The following is a 24,424-nucleotide window of genomic DNA, read 5'->3' as shown; positions in this document are numbered from 1 at the left end:
ATTGTGCGCGAGGTGGTACGTCAAGCTTCAGCAAGACAGACGTCGCAAACGAGATCGGTAAGAAATTAAGATAGCAGAATGGAGTTTTACTCATGAGAAAATATGCGCGCTTCTCCATGGCACTCTGAGAAGCATTACGCTCGTCGTAATCGAGAAACCGCTTGCCATTGGCGCGCGACGTTATGTACTCGGCAAAACGACTGAAAAACGAAGGCAAAAGGACGCGAAGCATCGCGGCGCGGAATGCAACGGGCACATTGCCGCGAAATTTAAAATCTCTTTACGGCAGCCATAAACCGATAACCTGTTTAACCAGTCTGGCAATGGCGGATCGAGCGGACATTTTATCTTTGCAAAATTATTCCTATTTCGTTTTTTCCACTATTCGCTCCGTCGTCTCCCTTTTCTCGCTCCTCTTCTTTTCCTTCCGTTCCGGGATAGCCTTTGTTTTACGTGTTATTATGGAGTATTTCCAAGTCTCGCGTTCACGGTTCACTGATGAAACACGGAATTGAGAAATAATCGCTTTTCGATAGATATCGAACGCCTCTAAAATTGTAAGTCTCGATTTTTTTTTGTTTTGAGACTCATAAACAGATATAAAAACAGTTTTAATTTTAATTGCTGGTAAGGATTATGAGTAAAAAAAATGAGGTTTGCTCTATTTTATGAGCGCATAAAGTTGCAGAAAACGTCAAATGTCGTATACACAAGAATACGGACAGATGCATTTACAAGTGTGCACGTAAGTATCGTTTCGTGAAGGATTAGCACTCGGAAATGATTAACCAATTTAACATCGATATCAATGATCGATGTCGAATACTGGTCCTCTCTCTCTCTCTCTCTCGACTCGTACGAACTTGTTGCAAGGTTTCGCGCTTGGTACACAGTCAAAGTATACGCGGACGACTCGGTATCTGGGATGCACGTACAGACAGACGTGTATGCCGAGCGGCGGTGGGGCAAAATCGTGTTTACCTCTCCACCCTCCTCCCGAGTGACAATCGGCAAACACGCGGTCGTTGTAGTATTGTCGCGCATCGCCGCATGCCAAACCAACCCTATGTACACTGTGGGGTCGGGTAGGTAGACTTGCATTCGTCAATCGGGAATTCATTGGAGCATTCGCAGATCGTAGTTGCCGTCATGCCAAAGTGAGTCTGCGAGTCGGCGAGCGCGGTACGCTTTTATTTCTTCGTCGATACCATCGAGGAGACCGAGCTAGCTTGGGCGAGTGGTCAGGCGCGAGCGAACTTGGGTGGTCGCCGATCATGGGTGACGTCGCGCGGAAAAGTTATTTGCGTAACCGCGCGCTTCGCCACCCGCGAGCGTCGCTTATTAATCCGGTGCAAGTCCATTGAATTATACGACGTAAATTTTTTTTGTCGCTCTTAAAAAGAATTAACGACGTGAAGTGATGCGAGAGCGCGTTCTTACGCTGCGCTAATCGCGCGGCGTATACTTGTACGTTCGTATGTATGCACCGCGATGCAAGTTATTACGACTCGCGTGCGCGCGCGGAGAGACGGATGTATAACAGTCGAGTGTTTAATCGTCCATGTCGAGGAAAATAAAACAATTGCGCGAATCGAAATCGAAAATAACAGGTCAAGTTACACAGAGGAAAACGCGTACGAGAGTATAGTATGCAAAAACGAGTAGCCGCGTTTCAAATGAAAATACCGAAGGCTATCGTTTTGAATTTATTCTCTTAAGCGGTGCGGTATTAAAACCAGAGCGGCGACGGCGGCGGCGGCGTGGTGTCATGTGGCGTAAGTTTAATTCGAAAAGATAGTGGTGCTCGTCGAGCTAAAGTAGCTAGTGAGTCGGACAAACGAACGCGACTCGCGATAGTCTTCGACGTTATGACGTCATGTAATCTACGTAATCTTTATTTTCTACTTGTGTAATCGGGATTTGCGATAAAGCGATATGTTCGTCGAATATATTTGACGCATATCGGGTATATCTCCCGCTCTTATGCTCGATGTTACATGCGCAGAGTACCGGAAGCGTCGTTGTCGAGAGCGGAGGCCTCAAAAAAGGTTTTCGTTTTGAGAATATTTTTATTTTCCAAATGTAAGCATTGAAATAAGATTATGTTAAACGTATGTAACTTGCTTACATGAAGAAATTTTGTATAGTTTTATTAAGGAAAATATATTCTCGTTATTCAGTAATAATTTTCACGAGTCGAGAGGAAGATTTCTTAGCATTTTCTAACATAATTATTATCAAAATTAGAAAACGTGATAATGGGACATATTTTAAAATTATTTTAAGAAATTTCAATATTCAATTAAACGTTGTTGAAATTAACATGACGTCAAATACATTCAAAATGGTATCGACAGATGTCGTTAGGTGGTCGTATGCGTGTGAGGATAAAATAGGAACAGAAACCGAAAAGAGAGAAGCTTGCTAAAACGTTGCAAACAAAAATAGAATGTCATCATTAGGAAATGAAGGCGCGCCGATTAATCGAACGGTTCGCCACGTTCCGACGTGGATTTTTTGCAACAAAAAGTCATCGACGAATCATTCATCGATACTCGACGAAATATCGGGATAACAGCCGGTGACCGTTTCTCATTTGCGGTATGTCATCGACAGGACTCTAAATGCAATGACATCGATCGAGGAACCGGGACGACAGGCGAAAGGTCGCATGGACAGAGATGCAGATTTCTTAACCGCGTGAAATGACGAATCTTCGGAAATTTCGTGCGAAATTGGTGGACTGCGCGCCAAGTCGAAGCCGTCTCTTTCGCCCGGTTCTCACGAGCACTTCACCCGCCAGACAATAGTTTACCGTATCGACCTATTCCCCACTCCTCCTTCTCTTCCTCTTCCTCCTTCTTCTCCTCCTCCTCCTTTTCCCTCTCCTGCTCCGACTCTGCCGTGCTTGTTCACATCTACTTCCAAGTGCCACTCCGCTCAGCCAACCACGAACCTGCTTCTTCTGGTCTTCCCTTCGTGCCTTTCCACGAATTCAACTTGCTTCTGTGTATCGTGAACTCCGAAGCTTCCGAGTTCAGTTAGGAATAGCTGCGAGCTACTCTCGAGATTGACAAATTTTTCTTATTTTTGCGATGAGCCGCACTCCCGCGAATCTTATGTAAATACAAAGTGTTTCGATATAACTATAATACACAAGTATCAATTACACTCTCATGTACAATTTACTATTTGCTTTTATGTTGAAAATATTCAATATGCAAGTTCGGGAAGAAAATCCAACTTTAATCTAAATCAATTTGTAAGCAACGATAACTACGGTCAAATGTGACTCTAATTATAAATAATATAATTTTCCACCATGTTCACGATCGTTATAATTCTATGACAATTCTTAAAATTCTTCTATTGAACTTGCGATACATATCGCAACGACACATTGTTCAAGCTCGAGAGTCGTTCGCGCACTTTGCCAAGCGCGTGGCCGACAGTTCCCGAAGGTCGAGATTTGTTCCAAAGTTTGTATGAATGAAACTTATCCTAATATCTCTGAACGGCGTGCGGTTTTCTTCGGCCATTCCGTTGGTAGGGTATCGCGGCCACGAGAGGCGGCCAGACACGCGGCAAGCGGCAAGTCAACGAGAGAGCACGTGCGAGCTCGCGAGGATCGACCGGTGCGGCGCGGCGCGGCGCGGCGCGGCGCGGCGCGGCTCCGCTCCGCTCCGCGTCCTATCGCCCGCCGTCGTTCGAGCAGGGTCACTGGAACGTGCTTGTGTACGAACTGTCTGCAACTGTCATTCACCTCGCGGTACATCACGTATGTGTGTGTGTGTGTATGTGTGCGTGCGTGCGTGTGTATCGGCGAAATATTCCCTGTCCGTCCCTTATCCGTGCGACAAAATGCGAGATGTAAAAGGATGCGGACGAACAACTGCGAAACTTTTCGTCACGCGAAATAAGCGCGGGGTGAATGTCGAGGAACCGCTTCTCGATCCAAGCTGAATTTCGCCCACTGTCTTTTCGGATCGCCGCGCGAATGACTCACGATCAATACGGTATACGTATTATACAATACGTATTATATTTATTTTCATCAATGTAAATTGATTTTCTAATTCTTAGAACTAAAAAAAATATAAAAAGTTAAGTAATCCGCATTGGTGGAAAGAAACACGTTAAAATAACTTTTCGAATCAATTTGAAGAGTTCTATCGGTTATATCATGATAAGATGCAGCAATTGGGAACAATTGGCAACAGCGGAAAGCATCGCGTCAGAGACTGATAAGAGACGTTCTTAGCCTGTCGTTTCTTTTTTTCCACAAAAACGAACAACAAAGTTCGAATTCAAACCGCGGGTCGATAATGATTATTAAAACTAGATATGAGCCTAGTAACCTCGACTTGGTCTTCCGCGGCAAGCGATTCGTTATACATCACGACAAAGCCACGTTGAGTCAATCGAATCATTCGCTTTATCGCCGCACACTCCGTTTGCGCGAAAGATGATTCTCGCGATAAATCTGCGGACGGGGAATCTCGCCGTCGAAGCTTGTCGATGTCACTCGCCGACTACGATCGCTTTATCGCGATTTAATCGTCCAAGTCGAGGGGACTATTGGACGCATCGACCGTTGCCGGAGGCGACCAGGCAACGCGACGGTTCCCTCCGTCTCCGGAGCGTATAAAAGGCGATCGTGCTGACCCCGAATCGCGCGGGTTATCGAGTCCGCGCCTCCACGCGCGCGGCGCCTCGTTGACAGATACGCATCGAGATGCCGGTGCAGCGCGCTTCGCTCTGTGTGGACGTGACACGAGAAATAAGACCTATTGCTCATTCGTGGTGCATTCTCAATGTGGCCTTGAATAATCCGTGAAGCGATCGAATCCGTGATATCGATGATCGCTAAAGCGGAAGTTGCACGCTGAGACATCGATCGATCATTTTTTCGGCTTTTGTAGATTCTCTATTATAAGATGAATGTGTCCTCGAATAATGATCATTTTTTTAGTAAATATCATGTCGCGATCTACAGGTTCTTAAGCATTCTTAAAGATTTTGTATGGCAATTTCTATGGCAAGCCATTTTACTTTTTAGCATAACACAAATGTTTTCTAATATTAATGTTTTAAAAAATAATTGTCTTAAAAAATTATGAGTTTAAATAAATAATAAAAATTATGTCCAGACATAATAATAATTCAACTAATTAAAATTATGAATGCAGCATAATAGACATATGGAATTATTTTTATGTCGATACATAATTTTAATTCATGGAATTATTATTACGTCGCGACATAATTTTAATTCGTCGAATTATTATTAGATATTGACATAATTTTAATTCATCAAATTATTATGTTTTGACATAATTTTAATTCTGTGTTGAGAAATTCCTCTATATCAAATTAAAATTATATCGCTACATAATAATAATTCGATGAATTAAAATTATACCAAGATATAATAGAAATTCAGAATTGTTATGTCGCAGTATAGTAATAATTCGAATTAAAATTTTGTCTCGGCTTAACGTTAATTCGACCAATTAAAATTATGTCGCGATATAATAATAATAATTCAACGAATTTAAATTATGTCAAGACATAATATTAAAAAATTCAGAATTATTATCATATTGAGATATACTTTTAATTCGTTCAATTAAAATTATGTCACAACATAATAATAATTCGGAATTATTTTTATGGCCATAATAAAAATTACGAATTTTTACTATGCCCGGACATAATTTTAATTTATGGAATTATTATTACGTTTCAACATAATTTTAATTTGTCGAATTATTATTATGCTGCGACATAATAATCATTCTGAATTTTTATTATGCCAAGACATAATTTTAATTCATCGAAATATTATTATACTACAACGAAATAATAATTCTGAATTTCTATTATGTCTTGACATAATTTTGATTATTTATTTAAACTCATAATTTTTTGAGACAATTATTTTTTAAAACATTTATATTAAAGAACATTTCTGTTATGCTATTATATTAAAAAATAAAAAATGGCTTGCCATAAATTTCTCATATTAAAATTTAATATTTTCCATGCACATTCAAAAAGCTTAGTTTCAAAGAGATTGTTGAAGAACAAAATGTTTTCTTGAAAATGTCTATATATCGAAAAATATAGTTTTTATACTTTTTTATCACAAAAAATTCTAAAACTGAAGAAACTAGTAGAGTATTCATTTTCTTTGTAAATATGGCAGCCGCATCTGTCTGCCCATCCCTAGTTGACTAAAAAAAATCATGTATTGCCTCTCAAAAGATGAACTTTCGTGTTTTTGAAACATACACGAAGTTTTATCAAAATAACTCGAGTGGATTTCGATATTTTTGGAAAAAATAAAATTTTTCTTTCAGTTTGGCACCTTGTATTTTTTAAAGTAAGTCGTTTGGAAAGTGCGGTCATGTGAAATTTTTATCTCAAATTACTCTATAAAATCTTTTAGAATACGTAAGGATCACTCTGTATAATTCGCAACAGAATTTTAAACACACCGAATGGAAATCTTTCTTTAATACTCCTTTCTTTCGTAAATGTAAATCCTTTTTTTAAGTGTAATTTTTCACTCGAGAGTGAAAAATCCATCTCGAACGATCATAAAGATTGTGGCGTAATGTTTCATAATTATGCTTTAGCGATGTAACTTGCGCACGATAATTCCTTCAAATTTCCCAGGCAGTGAGGTAGGTCGGCATAATCTTCTGTAGCGCCGTGTTTCTATACGAACGGCTGCAAAAGGAGTAAGGAACTATAACAGCGCGACAGAGTACACACGCGCGGGCGCGGGCGCGGGCGCGAGCAACTCGTAGGAAAAAGAACGCTCTTCCTCGCATATATAGCAATTCCCGCATATACTTTTCGATAATTTTACTCGCGAGAGGGCGGACTAAATTTTTCAGGAGAAGCTGCAACATTGAGTTTCCGCAATTTAACATAAAAGCAGTTTGAGTGCGTACGTCGCTATCGGAATCTTATGAATCTTTTTTCATCGTGATAAAATTTTACCAAGAAGATTGAACGGGTATAGTCCAAAGAATCTTCTTGAGAAATGGCTTTTCCAAATGGTTTTTACTTGAAATATAAAAATTCTACAATTGTATAAACGTAATTCGAAAGCAGACACAGTTCTCTATACAAAACATTTGCGTATGACTAGGATGCACACGAAACGCGAATCTCTTCATCAAGAGCGTTACCTTTTCCGAATTACTTTTGGATTTTTATATTTTAAAGAAAAGAAATACTTGTAAAACAATCGTCTTTAGGCAGGATCTTTATAAATGTAGAAAACAGCAAGTCTCCATGCGCATTCTATGATTGTTCTATAGAATGACGGTGTCGGCCAATCGCCATAACTTTCGCGACCGGTCGACCCCCGCTGTCGACGTTCCTGGGACACGAGGGTAGGAAGCAAGAGAGCGGAGAGGAGCCGCGTGGAGGAGGAGAAAAACGAGGAGGACGAGGAGGAAACGGAGGAGGAGGAGGAGGAGGAGGAGAAAGAGGGCGACGGGCAGGGTGAACCCCTTATTGATTTTTAGGGTGACACTGTCAACCGGCGGCGAGTGTCGAGTCCCCCGCGACGGGCGACTTTCAAACGACGGAAAGCGAACGAGGCCGAGGGAGAAAAAAATGCACCGGCCGGCGTGGGCGCGTCGTTGTACGCTCACGTAGAGAAAAGTCTTTCAATTTTCAAACGTAGTGGCAGGCGGCGGCAGGGAATTACGGAGAGTCATCTCCGCAACTACGCTGTAAACAGTGTAAACCGTTCGTCTTGGTTGGTACGCGCGCCGGGCGAGGCTGTACGACGTTTTTTCGTCGCGCGTCGCGACGGTTGGCGGCAGCGACGACGACGACGACGACGACGACGACGACGACGACGACGGCGGCGGCGGCGGCGGCGGCGGTGGCGGTGGTGGCAGCGACGGCGGCGCCGACGGGAGGAAAGAGTAACCACGGCGCAGTCCCGTTGCGGTCGGAGGTGCAGCTCTCTCTCGGTGCGCAGGGCCGTACACGTTCGCGCGCGCGCGCACGCATGTGTGTGTGCGTACGTGTGTGTGTGTGTGTGCGTGTGTGTATGTGTGTGGGGGAGCCGCTCCACGCTCCAGCACGTGGGAGCGAGCTCGCGGCTACCTCTCGCGATCACACGCGTTCATCTTTGACGTCTTTGTCGCGCAACGCGGATATACATATATATCCCTATCTGTCGTGGGTGGTTACCACCTTGGAAACGCGAGGGGAACGTTACACCGGGAGGGAAGGGGGGGAGGGGTGCGCGAGCCCCCGCGAGCAAACAGCAACGGCAAGTTCGTAGTAGTGATCGTCGTTACTCTTTCTCTCTTTCTCGTTCGAGCTCCTTTTTATTTCTTCCATTCCCACCCCGCGTTTTTCCGCTCTCCTGGCTTCGAGGTAGGCGCCGAGTGCTAGCGAGTGCACAGAGGGAAACGCGTGGCCGTTTCTCGGAGCCGCAACGCGAATTCACAAAGGAGCAACTCGCGAAGGAGGTAAACGCAAAGTGATCGCGGGGCAGGGAGAGACGACTCGCGACTGGTGACTCGCGACGCTCGAATTGGCACATTACGCAATTACGCGGGATGTTTGTAATTATGGAATGCTGTAACGAACTTACGTGCTGCGTGCCCGAAGTGAAGTGCGCGAGGAAGGAAGGAAGGAAGCGTCGTCGTCAAGTGTGAGCCCGTCGCTACTTAACCTGTCTCTGTCCGTCGGATAACGTTGGCGAATTTCAACGCGTAAAACGTCGCTGTCACGCACGTATACGCGGCGTGATACAGTCGCTCGCATGCAACAGGCGACACCGCGTTGCCAAAGTTTCCTCTTGATTAATCGGCCGGAAATTAGCGCGTCCAAGCGGAGTAACCGTGTTTCGCGTTCCGAGTTGACGCGACTCGCGCGAAGTTAGCCGCGCGTCGGTCGCTCGTTCCTTACTTCCCTCGGGAAAATAATTGGTTGGAACAGCGGAAAAAGGGCGACGGCCGGCGCCGCGCCGCCGAGAGACGGTATTATAGCCACGCGAAATTACGCGAAGCGCGGCGCACGCGAGTGACAATCGATATACCGGGTGAGAGGTGTGTAGCGACGGACGACCTCGACGGCCGACGGACGGACAGTTCGTAAAGAAAAGCGCGGAAGCGAAGGTGCGTACGTGACAACGCACGTCTGTCTCCGTCGGTCGGGTAACCGTGAGCCGGCGCGGTCCTAACGAACAACAAACCACGCGGCCAAGGAGGAGCGGAGAACGGCTAGAGCCTAAGACAGCCTCGGGGAAGGTGCGTGCGTGCGTGCGAGTGTGCGAGTGTTCGTACGTACAGGCGGGCGGGCGAGCGAGCGAGCGAACCAGCGAGCGGACGTCTCGTCATGAGAGCGCGACGCGAGTGTTTACGCAACGAAGTTTCTTCAATCCTCACCACGGCCTCTGATTTCTCGCCACGGCCGTCACCTGCGTTCGGCGGGCGCAGGAGAAAAGTAGCGGAAAAATGGCAACCCTCTTCGAGCTCCGCGCGTGGAATAGCAATTATCGTCTGCGGCCGAGGAAGAAATCCAGTTGACACTCGGGCGTGAGCGGCGGCGGCGGTGGCGGTGGTGGTGGTGGTGGTGGTGGTGGTGGTGGTGGTGGTGGCAGCAGCGGAGGTGGCGGCGGCAACGGTGGCGACGACGACACCACCGAGAAACGAGGAACGCAGACAACGGCTGGTGGTGGTGGTGGTGGTGGTGGTGGTGGCGGTGGTGACGTCGGTGGTAGTGGTAGCGACGAAAGGGAGGCGAAAGAGAGAGGAAGAGGAGGGCGAAACACGTGGTCCGCGAGGAAGCAGTCAGGAGACGAGGTGCGTGTGCGACTTAGTTACGCTCCTGGCGCGCACGTGCGTATACGTGTATATTCGCGGGCGCTTCCGCATGGTGGTACGTGTGTGAGTGACGAAAATCGGAGTGATCTTACCGGCGGTAGTAACGGTTCGCGATTGTTATGGGACTGTGGACGTGTGTCCTCTTTGACTTTGCTCCAAGAGCTGTAACGTGCCTGGTGACCTACGTGCCGACGCGATCTTTCGCGAAAAGCTCGAAATTGTGAAACGATTCACGCGAGGATTCGTCGTCGTCGTTTCTCTCATTTATTCGAGCGAGTTCCGATCGTTCCTCTCGCGCCCGTCGGACGACTACATCCCTGACCGCCAAGTCGGTCTGTTGACTCCGGTGGTGTGATTCGCTCTTCGCGTCTCCCTCGCTCCGTCCCTTCTTGGCTACATTCTCTCTCTCTCTCTCTCTTTCTCTCGCACGTGGAAGTGAGAAAGAGGGGACTTGCGCGCGCGTGCGCGCGCGCGGGCGGGCGCACTCGACGCGAGGTCGCTTGTGTTTGGAACGTCGTGAACTTTTCTGCAATGTGACGACGCGCGGGGAATGAATGGTCAGTAGCGTCATGTCGCAGCGGTACACGCGCCTAGGAGCGGGTGCGCGACCGGAGTACGTACGAGCGCCGGCCGCGGCGTCCTGAGTCGGCGATACGCACGGCCGGAGCGGAGCGACGACCGTTGGAAAGATGCCGGCGGCGGCGGCGGCGACGCGACCGCCGCACCACGACGACGACGACGACGACGACGGGCTCTTGTTGTTGTTGCCGCTCTTTCACCGAGAAGACCATGACGAGCTCACGACCGCGCGCGGTACCCCGCGACCGACGATCGACTCCTGAAGCGAAGCGTGCCGCGGTCTCCCGAGTGTGAGTGTGTGTGTGCGCGTGTGTGTGCCTTCGTCGCGCGCGAACCGGCCGGACGTCCGTGTGCGTCTCGTCTACTGTGCTGCGTGTACTGGTTTAGGTTAGGTGTGCCGGCACATAACCTTCAAGCGCGAGCACGGCACGGAGAGAACCTGAGAACAGCCAGCCTCCGTCGAGCTGCGCGTTACCGTCCTGCAATTATTATCATTCGCGAGAACCTTTGGCCAACGAGTTTGTGCGCTCTCTCGTTTCAACTTTCGTGTCGGATTTTCTACGCAGTGGATGATCGCTGAGATGGAATGAGCTGGGTGACCACTGGGGGACAATGAAGGCCAATGGGACGAACAATGGTGATTTTCTTTTACATATGTTTACGTCTGGAAGTGCGTTTGTGCCTCTTTAATTCTCTTTTTACTCGGGATGAAGTGAACGTACTCTGCTTTGCGATAATATGCACAAGTTTCATTGTTGTTTACTAAGGATGAACCCTTCGATGCTGTCATAATTGTTCAAAACGTGAAATGTAACAGACTTTATCATTTGCACAAGATTTATTTGTATAATAGCTTGTGTGAGCTGTTTTTCATTACTTTTTCTGTCATGAATAGAATAGTTTCAAGCATATCATGTAATAGTTTCAGTCGATGAATTGTCTACAGTTAACATCATTGTTTAATCTGTTCTGCTTATATCGATTGATGATTAAATCAGTTGATTAATGTTAACACGTATTACTGGTTTACTTGTACTATTATTGGAGAAATATGAATATAATAGTGAATACAATAGTTTCAGTCATATCATATAATACTTTTAGTCGATGGATTGTCTACAGTAAACATCATTGTTTAATCTGTTCTGCTTATATCGATTGATGATTAAATCAGTAGTTAATTTATTAATGTTAACACGTATTACTAGTCTACTTGTAGTATGACTGGAGAAACGTTTGTATTACGTATGAAACAATCTTTTATCTCTTTATATATCTTTTCGTCTTTCTACGTTATAATGTTTTACTTACTTCTCATTGTATCTTATCATATCTATTAGAGTCACATAGTGAAATTAATATAAAAGGCACAATATTTAGCATATATACATGTATTGTGAGCAACTTGCAACTATACTATACTTACAACCATGTCTCTTTGTAGGCTGTAGCCGCCTAAACACACCATTGGCAGCCACCACCACGCTGGAGGATCCCGGTACACCAGCCTCCTGGAAGGGCCCGCCGCCCGGTTCGGAGGCATCGCCCTTTACGCCCAATTCCGTTGGCCAGGGTGGTGGTCCTGGCTCAGGTCCATACAACAACACGGGCGGCCCACCTAGTAATGCGGGCTTCCAAGGGCCGAGTCCATTTCCCGGTAGCGCCGGTAGTCCAGCCGGGGCACCGCCGTACCAGGGCCCGCCGCCGGGTTCGGCGACGCCGCAGTACACCGCGTCCCCCGCGCCGAGCGGCTCCTCGACGCCCGGTCCAGGACCACCGCCTAATTCCACCGGTTTTCCACCACCTCCGAACAATTCCGGTCCACCGTACAACGGGCCCGGGCCCAGTCCATTCGGCTCACCTTCCGGTGCGCCACCGCAATTCGTCGGTCGGCCCGGCTCCTCGGGACCACCGTTTGTACCACCTGGTGCCGGTAATCCGCATTTTCCCTCGCACGGCCAGCCATTCGGCGGACCACAGTACGGTATACCACCCGGAAGTCCGTTTGGACCAGGAGGACATCCTATGGCTGGACCTATGGGACCTGGACATCCGATGATGGGACCCGGCGGCCCTGTCGACAGGATGGATCAAGGGTAAGTTTATTCTGATTTCTGTCGCATGTTTTCAATACATTTGTTACAAAGCAAGTAATTGTTCTATATCAATATTCAAGTACGTGGAATTATTACAATATCATGTTTCAATTTCAAACAATTTTTTGCTATATAATATTTATAGGAAAAGAGTGCTTTTACTATGCACACATGCTGATCGTCTCTTAGATATTGAGATAGAACTTTACCTCGCTCTGTTTTGCAATTGTACAATTCACGTTCAAATCACCGACGTTCGACATTACACTCGCGGATCAAAGTGAATGGTTAAAGTTTGCTATGAAACAATAACACCCTCAAATATTATTCCTACCGCGAATGTGCAAATTGTGATAAACCCCGTTACGGAAATCGCGGACGTTAGAACGTATTACTTTAAATTAAGCTGCATTTTCTAATTATATAGAAAACTTTGGAAAGATTTTATGCACTGAGAAATGGAGCGCGATTTGTAGAGAAAGTTGCACGCAGCAGCGGTTACGCTAATGATTATTAATCGTAGTGAAAGTTGCTATTATTCTGATTTGCAGTAATTTTAGGTTAGAGAATGTAGAATATTTAGGAAATATGAACGTAAAGTTTTACGATCTACGTTTTAACGTAGCGAATCAACGGAAACGTATATTTTTTTTATTCGCGATATATTATTGGAAAAAAACTATTTTACATTATTTCTTCTTTACATCTAGATTATTTATATACACATAGTACAAATAATATATTTATAATAAAAAATGAAGTACTAACGTAATATAATGAATCATAGTATGATTCTATTATGACGATATATATTCTTAATTCTTTATTGTCTATAATACAGTTTTCAAATTTATATATATTTGTTTTATTATTATTTTATTTGTTTTACGCTTCTTTATCTTTTTATTTTTACTTAAATTTTTACATTATTATCGATTACTTCAATATGTCAAGATAAAAAGAGAAATCCATTCGTACATTTTATGTCTTTAGAAAAATTATATTTTTTTATTTAATTTATCTGTACACTTTCTATCTCTTAATATCTTTTATTGCACATTCTCTTAAACATTTTAAAACAGAGAAAGTCAAAATGTGAAAAGGAGAAATTAATTATCAATTTGTTAAACTTGCGCGAGTATCTGTGATGCGTTTGGAAGGCCTAGACCAAGACATCAATATAATTGAGATGTAATTAAAAATAGATAAATAAGCCCGATAGATAAATTAAATCTATTTATTAGAAATATTTTTGGGAGGGAGATTTTCTGAGAAATAAACTTTACATTGTCAAAGTGATTTTTTCGTGTAGATATATATATATATTTTTTTTTTTAATAAAAAGGGATATCAACGATACAAAAAGTATGCGCGAGAGTGTAAGAGAAATAAGAGAATAGGGTGCACGTCGGGTGTGTTGACATTTCTAGATAACATGGGCCACAGGTAGCCGGCGTTATTTACTGCTCGTCTCCCGGTCGGTCCGCATTCTTACCGATAATCCTGCTCGGGTACGCTCGCATTTACGCCCTTCGGATTCGTCTTAATCGTTTGCATCGAGTCGTGATTGCCGTTGTCCGAGACAAACACGTGGAGCTTTCGTACGCTCGACTAACTTATCACGTGCTTCGGGCACTGCACGCAGCAGCCCGGAGGAGAGCCTTCTCTCTTACTCGTGCGCACACACGCACGCACACACACGCACACTCCGTATGCGGAGAAGCACGCGGGGTTGCTCGGTCGAGAACGGTGGAAACCAGTTTTTCGAATAGTTTTGTAACAAGCATCCGGGGCTGTTACGCGCCCCGGATTCGATCGGTCGAATCGGGGAATGAGGCGGAACGTATTATTCGAAACTTGCACGATGCGCGCGATGAGGCTGGAATGCGAGATGGATCGGGACGGAAAAAATCCGTTACGGCTCTAATAGTTCTCGGTTACGTACATATGCATGTGGGACTATGGGCTAATACCCGCCGCGGTATATAACCGGGATCATTTTTAGGCGCGGACACGTTCGATGGAAACAGTTGCGACACATAGGTACACTCGTCAAATATAAGCGGAAAGGAGGATGCATTTGCACGTGTATGCGTGTGTGGGGTGTACGCACGATGCGCGCGCCCACGTGCCCCTAGCGTGGCGGTGGGTGCGAACGCGCGCGGTGTGCTCGTCGGTGTGTGGAATATTCTAAATTCCGGCAAACCACCGAACCGATTGCGTCAAACATGCGGACAGACGCGATACGCGAGTAACGCGAAGGAACTTTCCGCGTTTTCAAACGCGAGAATGAAATTGCATAAAGGAAACCTCTAATTGTATATGTCGCGCGATACATGCGAAGCAACAGTAGCTCTATAAGAGCAAATGCTTTACAACGATAAAGCGTTATGTTTCAATGGCGGGTTTACAAACATTTTTAAGATATTTCAAATTTCGTGTTAGAGACTGTTTTTTATCGCGTAATAAATGATGATTTTTACACTCCAATTAAAAATCGCTATTATTAATACATATTGTATTGTATATGTGTATGATTGATTGTTCTACAATTTGTTAGTATTTGAGATTATTACGTATAAAAATTTATGCAATATTTTCTAAAAGGAGAAATTAAAAAATAGATATGAATCATTAAAACAACAATTTTAACTAATTTTTTCTCGTTGGGCGAGAAGTAAAAATCGCGTAAAAATCACTCTGGCTGACTATTTCCAATTTAAACCTTAAGAGCATAAATCAAAATCTTCTTTCGCTATCTTTTGCAATTTCATGGAACGAAGCTTTAATTCGATGTTTAATTGATAGGTAGTCGAAAAACTCGAGCTTTTTTATATAAGTTTCCGAGAAGGAAAGTTTCTCGACTCGAAATTCGCTAGGGATTCGAAAGAGCGATACAATCGGAAAATGTAGGCTGTATTAATATGATATTTTATAACCTTTGACATTTGACGAATATATTCATACGTATTTGTAACGTATATTCGATAACGATACTCGATATCGACGCGTTTCAAAAACTCAATTTTAAGGGATCGTGTTTGGCGGTACGTCGATGAAGAATGCGTGGGAAGTAGAACAACATCATTAGCGAACGGCGTTATAAGCTCTCCGTTGTTCTCCGGAGGGAGTTGAAACGAGGTGAGCCGCGAATAAACGTAACTTAAAAAGGAAGTTTTGCTAGCAAGGCGCGCCACGTGGGTGGGTGACGACGTACACATTCATTTCACATTTCCCGTGCCATCGAGCGGCCTTAGAAAATTAATATTGCGAGTCAAATGCCATTTGTTCTTCCCGTATTAAAATGAACTCGGAATGGCCGCGGCCGACCGATCGTGTCCGATGGAAATTAATATCGCGTATTCCAACGGCGCTATTACGCGAGACAAATAACGCTCGTATTTCAAATGAAAGACGCGACAATTATCGATACCTTCTTATTGCACGTGGCGAGAAGGCAATTTGATAATGGTAAAATTTATGATAAGGAATTGTTTCGTATTTTTCTCAAAGTATGATTTTACCTCGATTTCTGCACAGCCTCGTTCGGCGTTGCGTAAATTTATAGTGATAACGACGGAAGATCGTTCAATAGAGCGTCGTATTGAATTACCGGAATATTTTTCTGAGAACAAGGATTATTGCACTGGTACGAGCATAATCGGCGCGGGCGCGCGTCTAGATGGAATTTATTATAGCCTCGCGGTGCACGGAAGTCGCGCATGTCATTAATCAGCCCCGCCGCATCTCGGAGACACGATAGATTGCCTTTAATCAGTCTAATTAGCGATATATACGAAGATTATTAAGTAGCCACGGGCCGAGACAGTGGTGGCGCGGCGCGGAGGTGCGCTACCGCCGACGATTTATGAAATTGAAACGAGTCGACAGAGTCGAGCGAGATGCAGTTTCGCTAACATGAATTTTAATTCCTGTCCACTCTTAATTAACTTACATAAATTATAGGGTAACCCTATAATTTCGTCGACATTGAATAATCGTCCACCTGTCACAACTTAGTTAACACTTTCCGGAGAGAATACATACACGCGCTTGGCCGGAGGAGCGGAGAAATTGCAGTAAGATAAATTAGCTGGGATAAAGTACGTTTCTCTCTCTCTCTCTCTCTCTCTCTCTCTCTCTCTCTCTTTCTTTCTTCTTTTTCCCGTTACAAGTATCCTCGGCGCATTGTTCGGGGGCAAGACCGAAATAAAATAAGTGGACACGAGCTTTTGGCACGGATTGTACCGCGCGAGGTGACGTGAACTTTTGTACGATGTTGTACGCGACCCACCTCCCTCCTCCTTTCCTACTTTCCCCCCTTTCACCCTAAACCCTCCTAGCTACCCCGGAGGGGTTACAGAGGGTGGGTCGGGGTTTGAGCGAGGCAGAGGGGACAGAGAGGGGGAAGAGTGAACGGAGGTTCTCATATTTCCAGTGTTTTAATTTTTCACGATATCTCTCCGCACTGCTGTCTGCAAATTATTTGTCATCCTCCGTTCTATTCTCCCTTCGCCTTCTAGCATACTTGGATGCCATTCTTTTGTCGATTCCTTCAGAGAACAAGATGCACGACGGACGGCAAGAAGAACTTGATTGTCGCGACTATGACGCACGGATCGATAGTTAGCGCGTGTTAAAGGTGGCACAAAAATTGCAGCAATTTCACAAATCTCGCGAAAGCGCTCCCTTTTTCCGTCTCGCTGTCCTTTTTGTACGACGTGTGTAAGATGGAGGAAAGCTATATTCTTTATTGTGCTCGCGGGTAATATCGTCGAGAAAGAGAAATTCTTATATTAATTGTAATTATATAATATAACAAATCTTGCTTTCAGTTTTTTTATAATCATATACGAAATAAGCCATAGAGACACTTGGAACAACGCAACAAGTTGATACTACGATTTTATTGTCAATTATTATATTGTTATATATTAAATAAGAAACAATATTAATAATATAATACGTTGCCAGACTTTTTTGTTCAAAGATTAGCAGCTGTTCTATTGCAATACAACTTATTGTTCTGAAATTAGTGTACTGAAATCGATAAAAGGAACATCAATTAGTTGAGGATACTCTGACCCAATACTCGCGCCAGGGTCCTCAATAATATCGATAGAGCAGGTAAAGAATCGTTTTTCTATAAAGTACTCGTTGAGAACCACTTGGTTCCCTTCTCCTCCTTTTTACTCCTTCTCTGGTGATAGGGACAGAGAGAGGAGACAAGAAGAGAGGAAAAGCGCCGAGGAGGCATTGGTTGGTTGGTTGGTTGGTTGGTTGGATGGTTGGTTGGTTGGTTGGTTGGTTGGTTGGTTGGTTGGTTGGTTGGTTGGTTGGATGGTTGGCTGTTTGGATGGTAGGTTGGTTGATTGGTTGGTTGGTCGGTTGGTCGGTCTGTCGGTCTGTCGGTCTGTCGGTCTGTCGGTCTGTCGGTCTGTCGGTCGGTTGGTCGATCGGATCTTCGGTCTCTCAGATCGAGGTAAATCTCACTCGTGCGTTTACCACCGCCGTTTATACTTTCGCGTGCAAAGGGATTCTTCGGAACGTTGGAGATTCTTGGTGGCGGCGAAGGCGGTGGTGGCGCGACGCGGCGTCGACGCCGACGTCGACGTCGGCATCGGCGCGGCGACGGCGACGGCGACGGCGGCGGCACACGCGCGTTTCATTAACCGTTTGTCTCAGGTCGTGGTCGAGTCCGCGGTTCCACGCCGTTACTCTCGCCACGTGTTTCGGAAAAGGGCGAGCGGAAATTCGGATTGCCGTAAAGCGATCTTTTCCCTCTTCTCTCTTTCTCTACCTTCATTTCTCACTCGAAAATGCAACGAGCGAGACAAGTTGGTTCTGTATCGCGCTGGTCGCTACGACGACACGTAAATCGCGCCGGCACTCGAAAAAGTATCAAATCTACGGCCGGGAAAACATTCGCGTGCGCGACACGCGAAATGGATTCTCTTGGAGAGATTTACGCGAAAGACACGAAGGTAGCTCGCTGATGGACCTCCGGCGTAATTTTTGGTATTTTAGTTGTGCATGGTTCTGAGCGGATTGTTTGGAATGGATCCTTTGGCAAGACGAGCTTGCGACTCGTTTGGATTTTAGGGAAATTTTAATTGTTGTAGAAAAATATAATAATCGATAGTTTTTTTTTGTGTGACAACGGGCACGTATTTGTTTTTATCGTTGTAGTAAAAAGCAAAAAAATGTAAAAAATAATGTTAACAAGGTGAACAAAATATATTTTAGACAAGATTAAATGTATTTTTTTATCTACGCGTGTAGTAATTTACAAAATATCTGATAGATTGATAGAAATATTGTGAGAAATGATGCATTAGTTTTGATTAGAGTTGATATTTAAATGACGAAATTTCTGAATGGGAAGGTATAGCGTTTTTACGGAGTCATTTAATACGCTACGATGTCGCAGAGATGCAGCTGCATAGAAAACGCGTATAAGTTGCATTGCACTTGGAAATGGCAACGAGGCGCCATGTATCAGACACTGTCTCGACCTGCCTTGAATTTATGGTTGATAATTTTCTCGGGCTGCAACTTGTTTCCCCTGGCTCGAATATCTTGCCCTTCTTACGCGGGTATTTCCTCGCTACCTTGGTAGCAACTTGTTCGTACTATACGACAGTCGTATTGGTATTCGTCTGCTTACGACCAACTTCCTCCGCTGCATTGAAATCACTCCCGGCTCCCAAACTGTCGTGTTACGGAGAAAGTTGATAAAGATTACCTCACGTAGCTATACCGTCACGTGAAATCGTTTAAATGACATGAATAATATCTGTATCATAATCTTTTTAAGACAATTCCAGGACAAATTTTTCTATAAATTTTTCTAACATGTAATATTTTTATTAATAAGCGATCTCTCTGTCTGTCCGTTTGTCTCTTTCCGTCCAGAGAAATTATTTTGCGGAATGGCATCTCAAATTTCTATCTTTGTAATTTCGCCGATGACGAATGTTTTCGCCGATTATGTAGGACGTTATCCAGAAATGCATTTCGCACGAGGGAATTCTCGCGATGGAAGCACGCGTACCGCGATCGATGCGCGGAAAATCGTTGAGAAATGATTTATTGATCGTCCTTTAGAGTTGCGCTCTTTGCGCGTGCATTATTAGCTGCGACGGCAGTGCGTCGAGGAAAAGAGATAGTATTGATTTTTACCGATATTTAGCCGTGGAATTATCCCCTCTCCCCCTTCTCCTTTCCCTCTGTCTGTCTCTCTTTTCCGTTCGCTCTTTATGGCTGCTGCTTTCTTTTTTCTTACTCCCCTTCAGCCCCTTTCTACCCGTCCGTCCCTGCTCCCTCCCGCCGCGTTTCGCTCACCTTCCCTTCCGTTTCGCGCGTTCTGGCTCTATCGTTTCTTTCGAGCCACCCTCCGCGCAGCCAGCACCCTTCGTTCCCGTATCCCGAAGGAGAAAGAATCCTGGGTGCCAGGGATAGAAAATCTGAATACCTATGACCCGGAAGAACGTTTCTATGCTAAGTGCGCGTTGAGCAACGGCGAAAAAACTAGGTTCCTTCTTCTCGTAACTAAAAACTACCTCCTGGACTTTTCAGCTTTTTGAAACATTTATGAAATAAATTTATCCCGACGGAAAATTATAAATAATAAAGATATTCCTTCTTCTCCTTTCCCTCTGCGTACGAATTTTACTTTCTCATTTTCTATTTTCGTTTTTCTTGCATATGATATCTACGTCCAACGTGATTTTGAGAGAATTTTATTTATCATATATTTAATGCGAAAATTAATTATTGATCGATGTGATATCTATATCATTGTTATTAAACTATCAATCTGCAATTTAAAAGCAGTTTTGTGCCTACTCTACCTAATTAAATGCTTCAATTTCGTAACGCCCTATTCTCGCAGATGCTAGATTGACGCTTCAAACTCATCAACACATCGGCGTTCTGCGTTATCGATAAATTATTGACTTATCACACTCTCGTATTATATCGTTACTCGGAGAGGAAACTTACCCCTTCGGAATAGTGTTTCTTTCTTTCTCTTTTTTTTGTTACTCTTCCCCCCCCCTCTCTCTCTCTCTCTCTCTCTCTCTCTCTCTCTGGCGACCTCTGTCGACTTCGGCGAGGAGCTCCATGAGGTTCTCCAAGGATATGTCAGCTCACTACGGTGTTTCCTTAATCGAAGCTAGTGTGCGAGCGTAGGTAGCACAGTTCCATTCGGAGAGGAACGGGAGAAACTCCCTAATTTATAGGGCTAAGGCAAGAGAGTAAAGGGTGAGAGGGGGAAGAAAGTGGCATCGGCCGAAATTGGGGCGAGAAAGAGAGGGTGGGCGGAGAAGAAGGAGAATACCTCTTACTAAAATTCAAAAGTTCCTCTCGCCGAAGTTTACGATGCCGTCTAGCCGGCGCGTCGCTGAGATTCTCCGTCTCCGGCCGTTTCCTCCGTCTGCTAGGTACCCTGCTCGTTCCTGTCGCCTCCATCCTTTTTTCTCATGTCCTTCCTGAATGTTCTTCTTTTATACGAAATACGAGAATACATGTGTGTAGGGTACGAGTAGATCTTAATTTTGAAATAGAACACATCGCTCAAGCGAGCTAGCTTTCCCTTCAACTCGAGTTCAGAAACGAATGCTCGTGACTCGGGAAATTTCCGAAGCACGAGAAAGCACGTGATTTTTCCTGATCCAGTTAACTTTATTTACAGGAATTATCCTTTATTTACAGTACAAATATCGGACCGCTTTTGTCGCATTTCACACGGTTATGGTTTATCGTGGGAATTTTGTGCGCAACTTGCGGCTCTCATCGAGGTCTGTGGTGATTTCGAAAAATCCGTTTCAATTTATATATTGTATAGAAATGCTATTTTTTGTAATAGCATACAGTTTTGTTTCCAAAGTTATTTCAATTGCTCGAATTGCTACCATTGGTTTCTAGTGTAGATGTATATTCAAGTATTTACGCAAGCCAACTATTCCGTCTTGAAGATGGAACTGTATATAGCCAGTTTAAGATTCAGAGATATCTTCATTATAATTTTAATTCTAATTTGCAATCGATATTTTTTTGTTATTTTTTTGTTATTTTTTCAATGTAAAATTGTCAATTTTACGTCATGATGAAATGATTAACACATGGTTGTTTGGTTTATGCATTGATACTCGTCGGGAATTTAATTGTTATAAAATTATTCCGTATAATTATTGAGTGTTTAAGCAATGAAAAAGTTCAGATTTACGTTGTCATTATATTATTCGCTGTTACATTGTCAGGCGACCTTAACACGCCTTCCAAGAAAGAGATTAATCACCTTAGTCGACTGAAAAGCCAGAGGCGCGCAAAGCATGCGCATTACTACTATACGTTTAGGTCGAGTACTCTTTGTACATCTTAAAGGAAATTACATCAGTAACGCTATTGCTAATCCGACTCGAGAGGCCTACCTCGTTAGAAGGATGTTACCTGATTATTGAGCGACGAGGAATGAGGAGGAAAGGTCACCATAAAGTTATACTGACCATCATAAACCGTTTTACTGACGAAGATCTCTCGAAGAGTTTCGGCAAATTTTAATCTCGATTTTTAATCTAGGATAGTGTGACAGACTGGAATTTAAATTAATATTAGCCCTATATTGGTCTTGCTGCATCAGCATAATGTACTCGTATTTAGAGAGAGAGAGAGAGAGAGAGAGAGAGAGACTTGAAACAGCACACACACACACACACACATCATCGGGAAATTAGCAATATATTTTATTTTTTGTTTTTTGTCATTATATATACGAAAAAAATAGGCTTGCTAAAGTATCTAAAAATTTAGCAACAGATCTGAAAATAATTTTGTTAGATCATTAAAATAATTAAGAAGGATGTTGAAACGTGATAAGCAATGCTAAAAAAAAGTTTTGATATTTTATCAGCGTCGTACATAATTATTTTGGTGATTTAATACATTTTATTATTTTCAGATCCAACTGAATTTTTAAATATTTTAGCAAACCGTTCTTTTTGAGTATTTCCCACGAATTTTATTTAATTAAACCTCATGCTTTTCGTAGAAATGTCATACAACCGCTGTTGCAACAATTTCTAAAAATTACGCGATTGATTTGCTGAAATCCCCGCAACTGACGCGATGTTGGCTGACAATCAGTTACAATCAGATATTTATTTCAATTAATATTTATCAATTCATTGAGATAGGTTTATCAAGACTGTCTGTAATAACATTGTTTGCCAAGTGAAGTTATTCGAAAAAAATAGAAGAAAATTTGATGATAAAACCGTGTCGCGCGACACGTAACAGTGTGCGTCGATAGGTGGTCATGCGCGTATCATAGGTCTTCCGACGTCTGTGGCTCCCTTATGTCGACACCGTCGCTCGGGGCATGAGTCACACTCCACGATTCCGCGCACAATCGGACATCTGGTCACGCACGGGTTGTCCCCGACTGCCGGCGGGATCGTGCGGATGCTGCGACACGACCGGCTTCTTACTTCCGCACATGTGACGTACACGGTGCACCAAGGTGTCTCGCTGCGCGCGACACGTGTACCTCGTTACGTCGGTTATCCCTTAGGTACTCGCTTCGATGGAAAGTTACACGGATATTCGCGTCGCATCTCACTACTCATTCCGATCCATAAGCCAACGTGTTTCTCTTTTGTTTTAATCTATAGTAAATTTGAAAATTAAGTTTTTATTTTATTGAGCGCAAACAATTTATTTTTATTAAATTTTTTTTTTTGTTCGATAGTAGTTCCACCTACGATTTCTTGATATTTCCTTGTTAGAATTTTTTTGTTCCGTCAACTAAATAATCGTCAATTAAATGTGTCGACGGAGTGGAGAAATGAAAGATAATCACTGACATTTACTAAATAGTAAATAATAATGAGAAAGTAATGATAATGATAAATTAATAATGTATCTAGATAATGTGCCTCCTTCTTTCCGCCGTAATTTTCTAGTGCGATTTGTTCCGGCACCTCTAGAAAAATACAGACTACTCGCTTTAATTGCTGCGCCTTTCTCTCACGAGGAATTACTCGCTCACTTAAAAATTTCCCCATTCTATTTGATAATTGATAATTCTTAGGGCACTGGGTGGGATCGAGTGTCAAGTATGTAACTTTTGTAATTTTTTCAATGTTTTATTATTAAACGTACGATCTTCAATAATTTACGATCATGTTAAGAATTAAAACAATTTAGATGACTAAAGGGATGATTATCGCGTTGTTGTCGAAAACACATTGCATCATGTTTAAAATGTGTGCTGATTGTCTATACGTTTCGAAAATTTTTGGTTTTGCCAATTTCTATGTATCTTTAAAGATACTTTCTTTTTAATTAACAGCCATATGATGAATCTTCTAGCGCGTGATATACACGTCTCGTCCATGAGTCCGTAAATACAACTAATCTTTTCGTAATCTGTTTTTAATTTACTCAACTTTTGTCACGGTATATCCATTAATATTTTCGGAATTTAAAAATAGAACTAGAAAAAGAAATGTTTTAAACGTATTGCGTTTGTTGTAATACGAGTGCGGTGATATTTATGCTAATTTCATATGTTAAGCTGATCGATAGCATAATCTCGAAGAAGGAAGAAAATGCAAATGAGATAAACGACAATGATAAACGTGTTTCCTTTACGATTGGAAGAGTGGAAACTTGTGCCTATTTGCTGTATTTGTTGCATAACTTTTTGAGCCACATATTCGAGAACAGCGTTAAACGAAATATTATGCATGTCTCATCGGCTTTTCAACTCTTCGGGCATTTACAATGCGCAAAGCTCTCTCGAACCTCTTCATTGAGTGCCCGTCGTCTCCCTTTCCTGACGAATGCGACGTGAGTCATTAGCGCAGGTCACGGCGTTAT

General features: G+C 43.5%; 1 protein-coding gene across 1 annotated transcript; it reads left to right on the top strand.

Annotated features, from left to right (window-relative positions):
- The first annotated feature begins 9,713 nt into the window (after positions 1–9,713).
- On the top strand, positions 9,714–17,375 carry LOC113002675 (proline-rich protein 2-like). The gene is made up of 2 exons (XM_026135150.2): positions 9,714–11,082; positions 11,890–17,375. The coding sequence occupies exons 1-2, from the start codon at positions 11,058–11,060 to the stop codon at positions 12,543–12,545; spliced, it is 681 nt and encodes a 226-aa protein (XP_025990935.2). The 5' UTR covers positions 9,714–11,057; the 3' UTR covers positions 12,546–17,375.
- The last annotated feature ends 7,049 nt before the right edge of the window (positions 17,376–24,424 follow it).

Source organism: Solenopsis invicta, chromosome 16 (assembly GCF_016802725.1).
Source record: "Solenopsis invicta isolate M01_SB chromosome 16, UNIL_Sinv_3.0, whole genome shotgun sequence".
In the NCBI taxonomy this organism is placed as follows: Eukaryota; Metazoa; Arthropoda; class Insecta; order Hymenoptera; family Formicidae; genus Solenopsis; species Solenopsis invicta.
The sequence above is the reverse complement of the archived record's forward strand: the minus strand, read 5'-3'. Positions and strand labels throughout refer to the sequence as shown.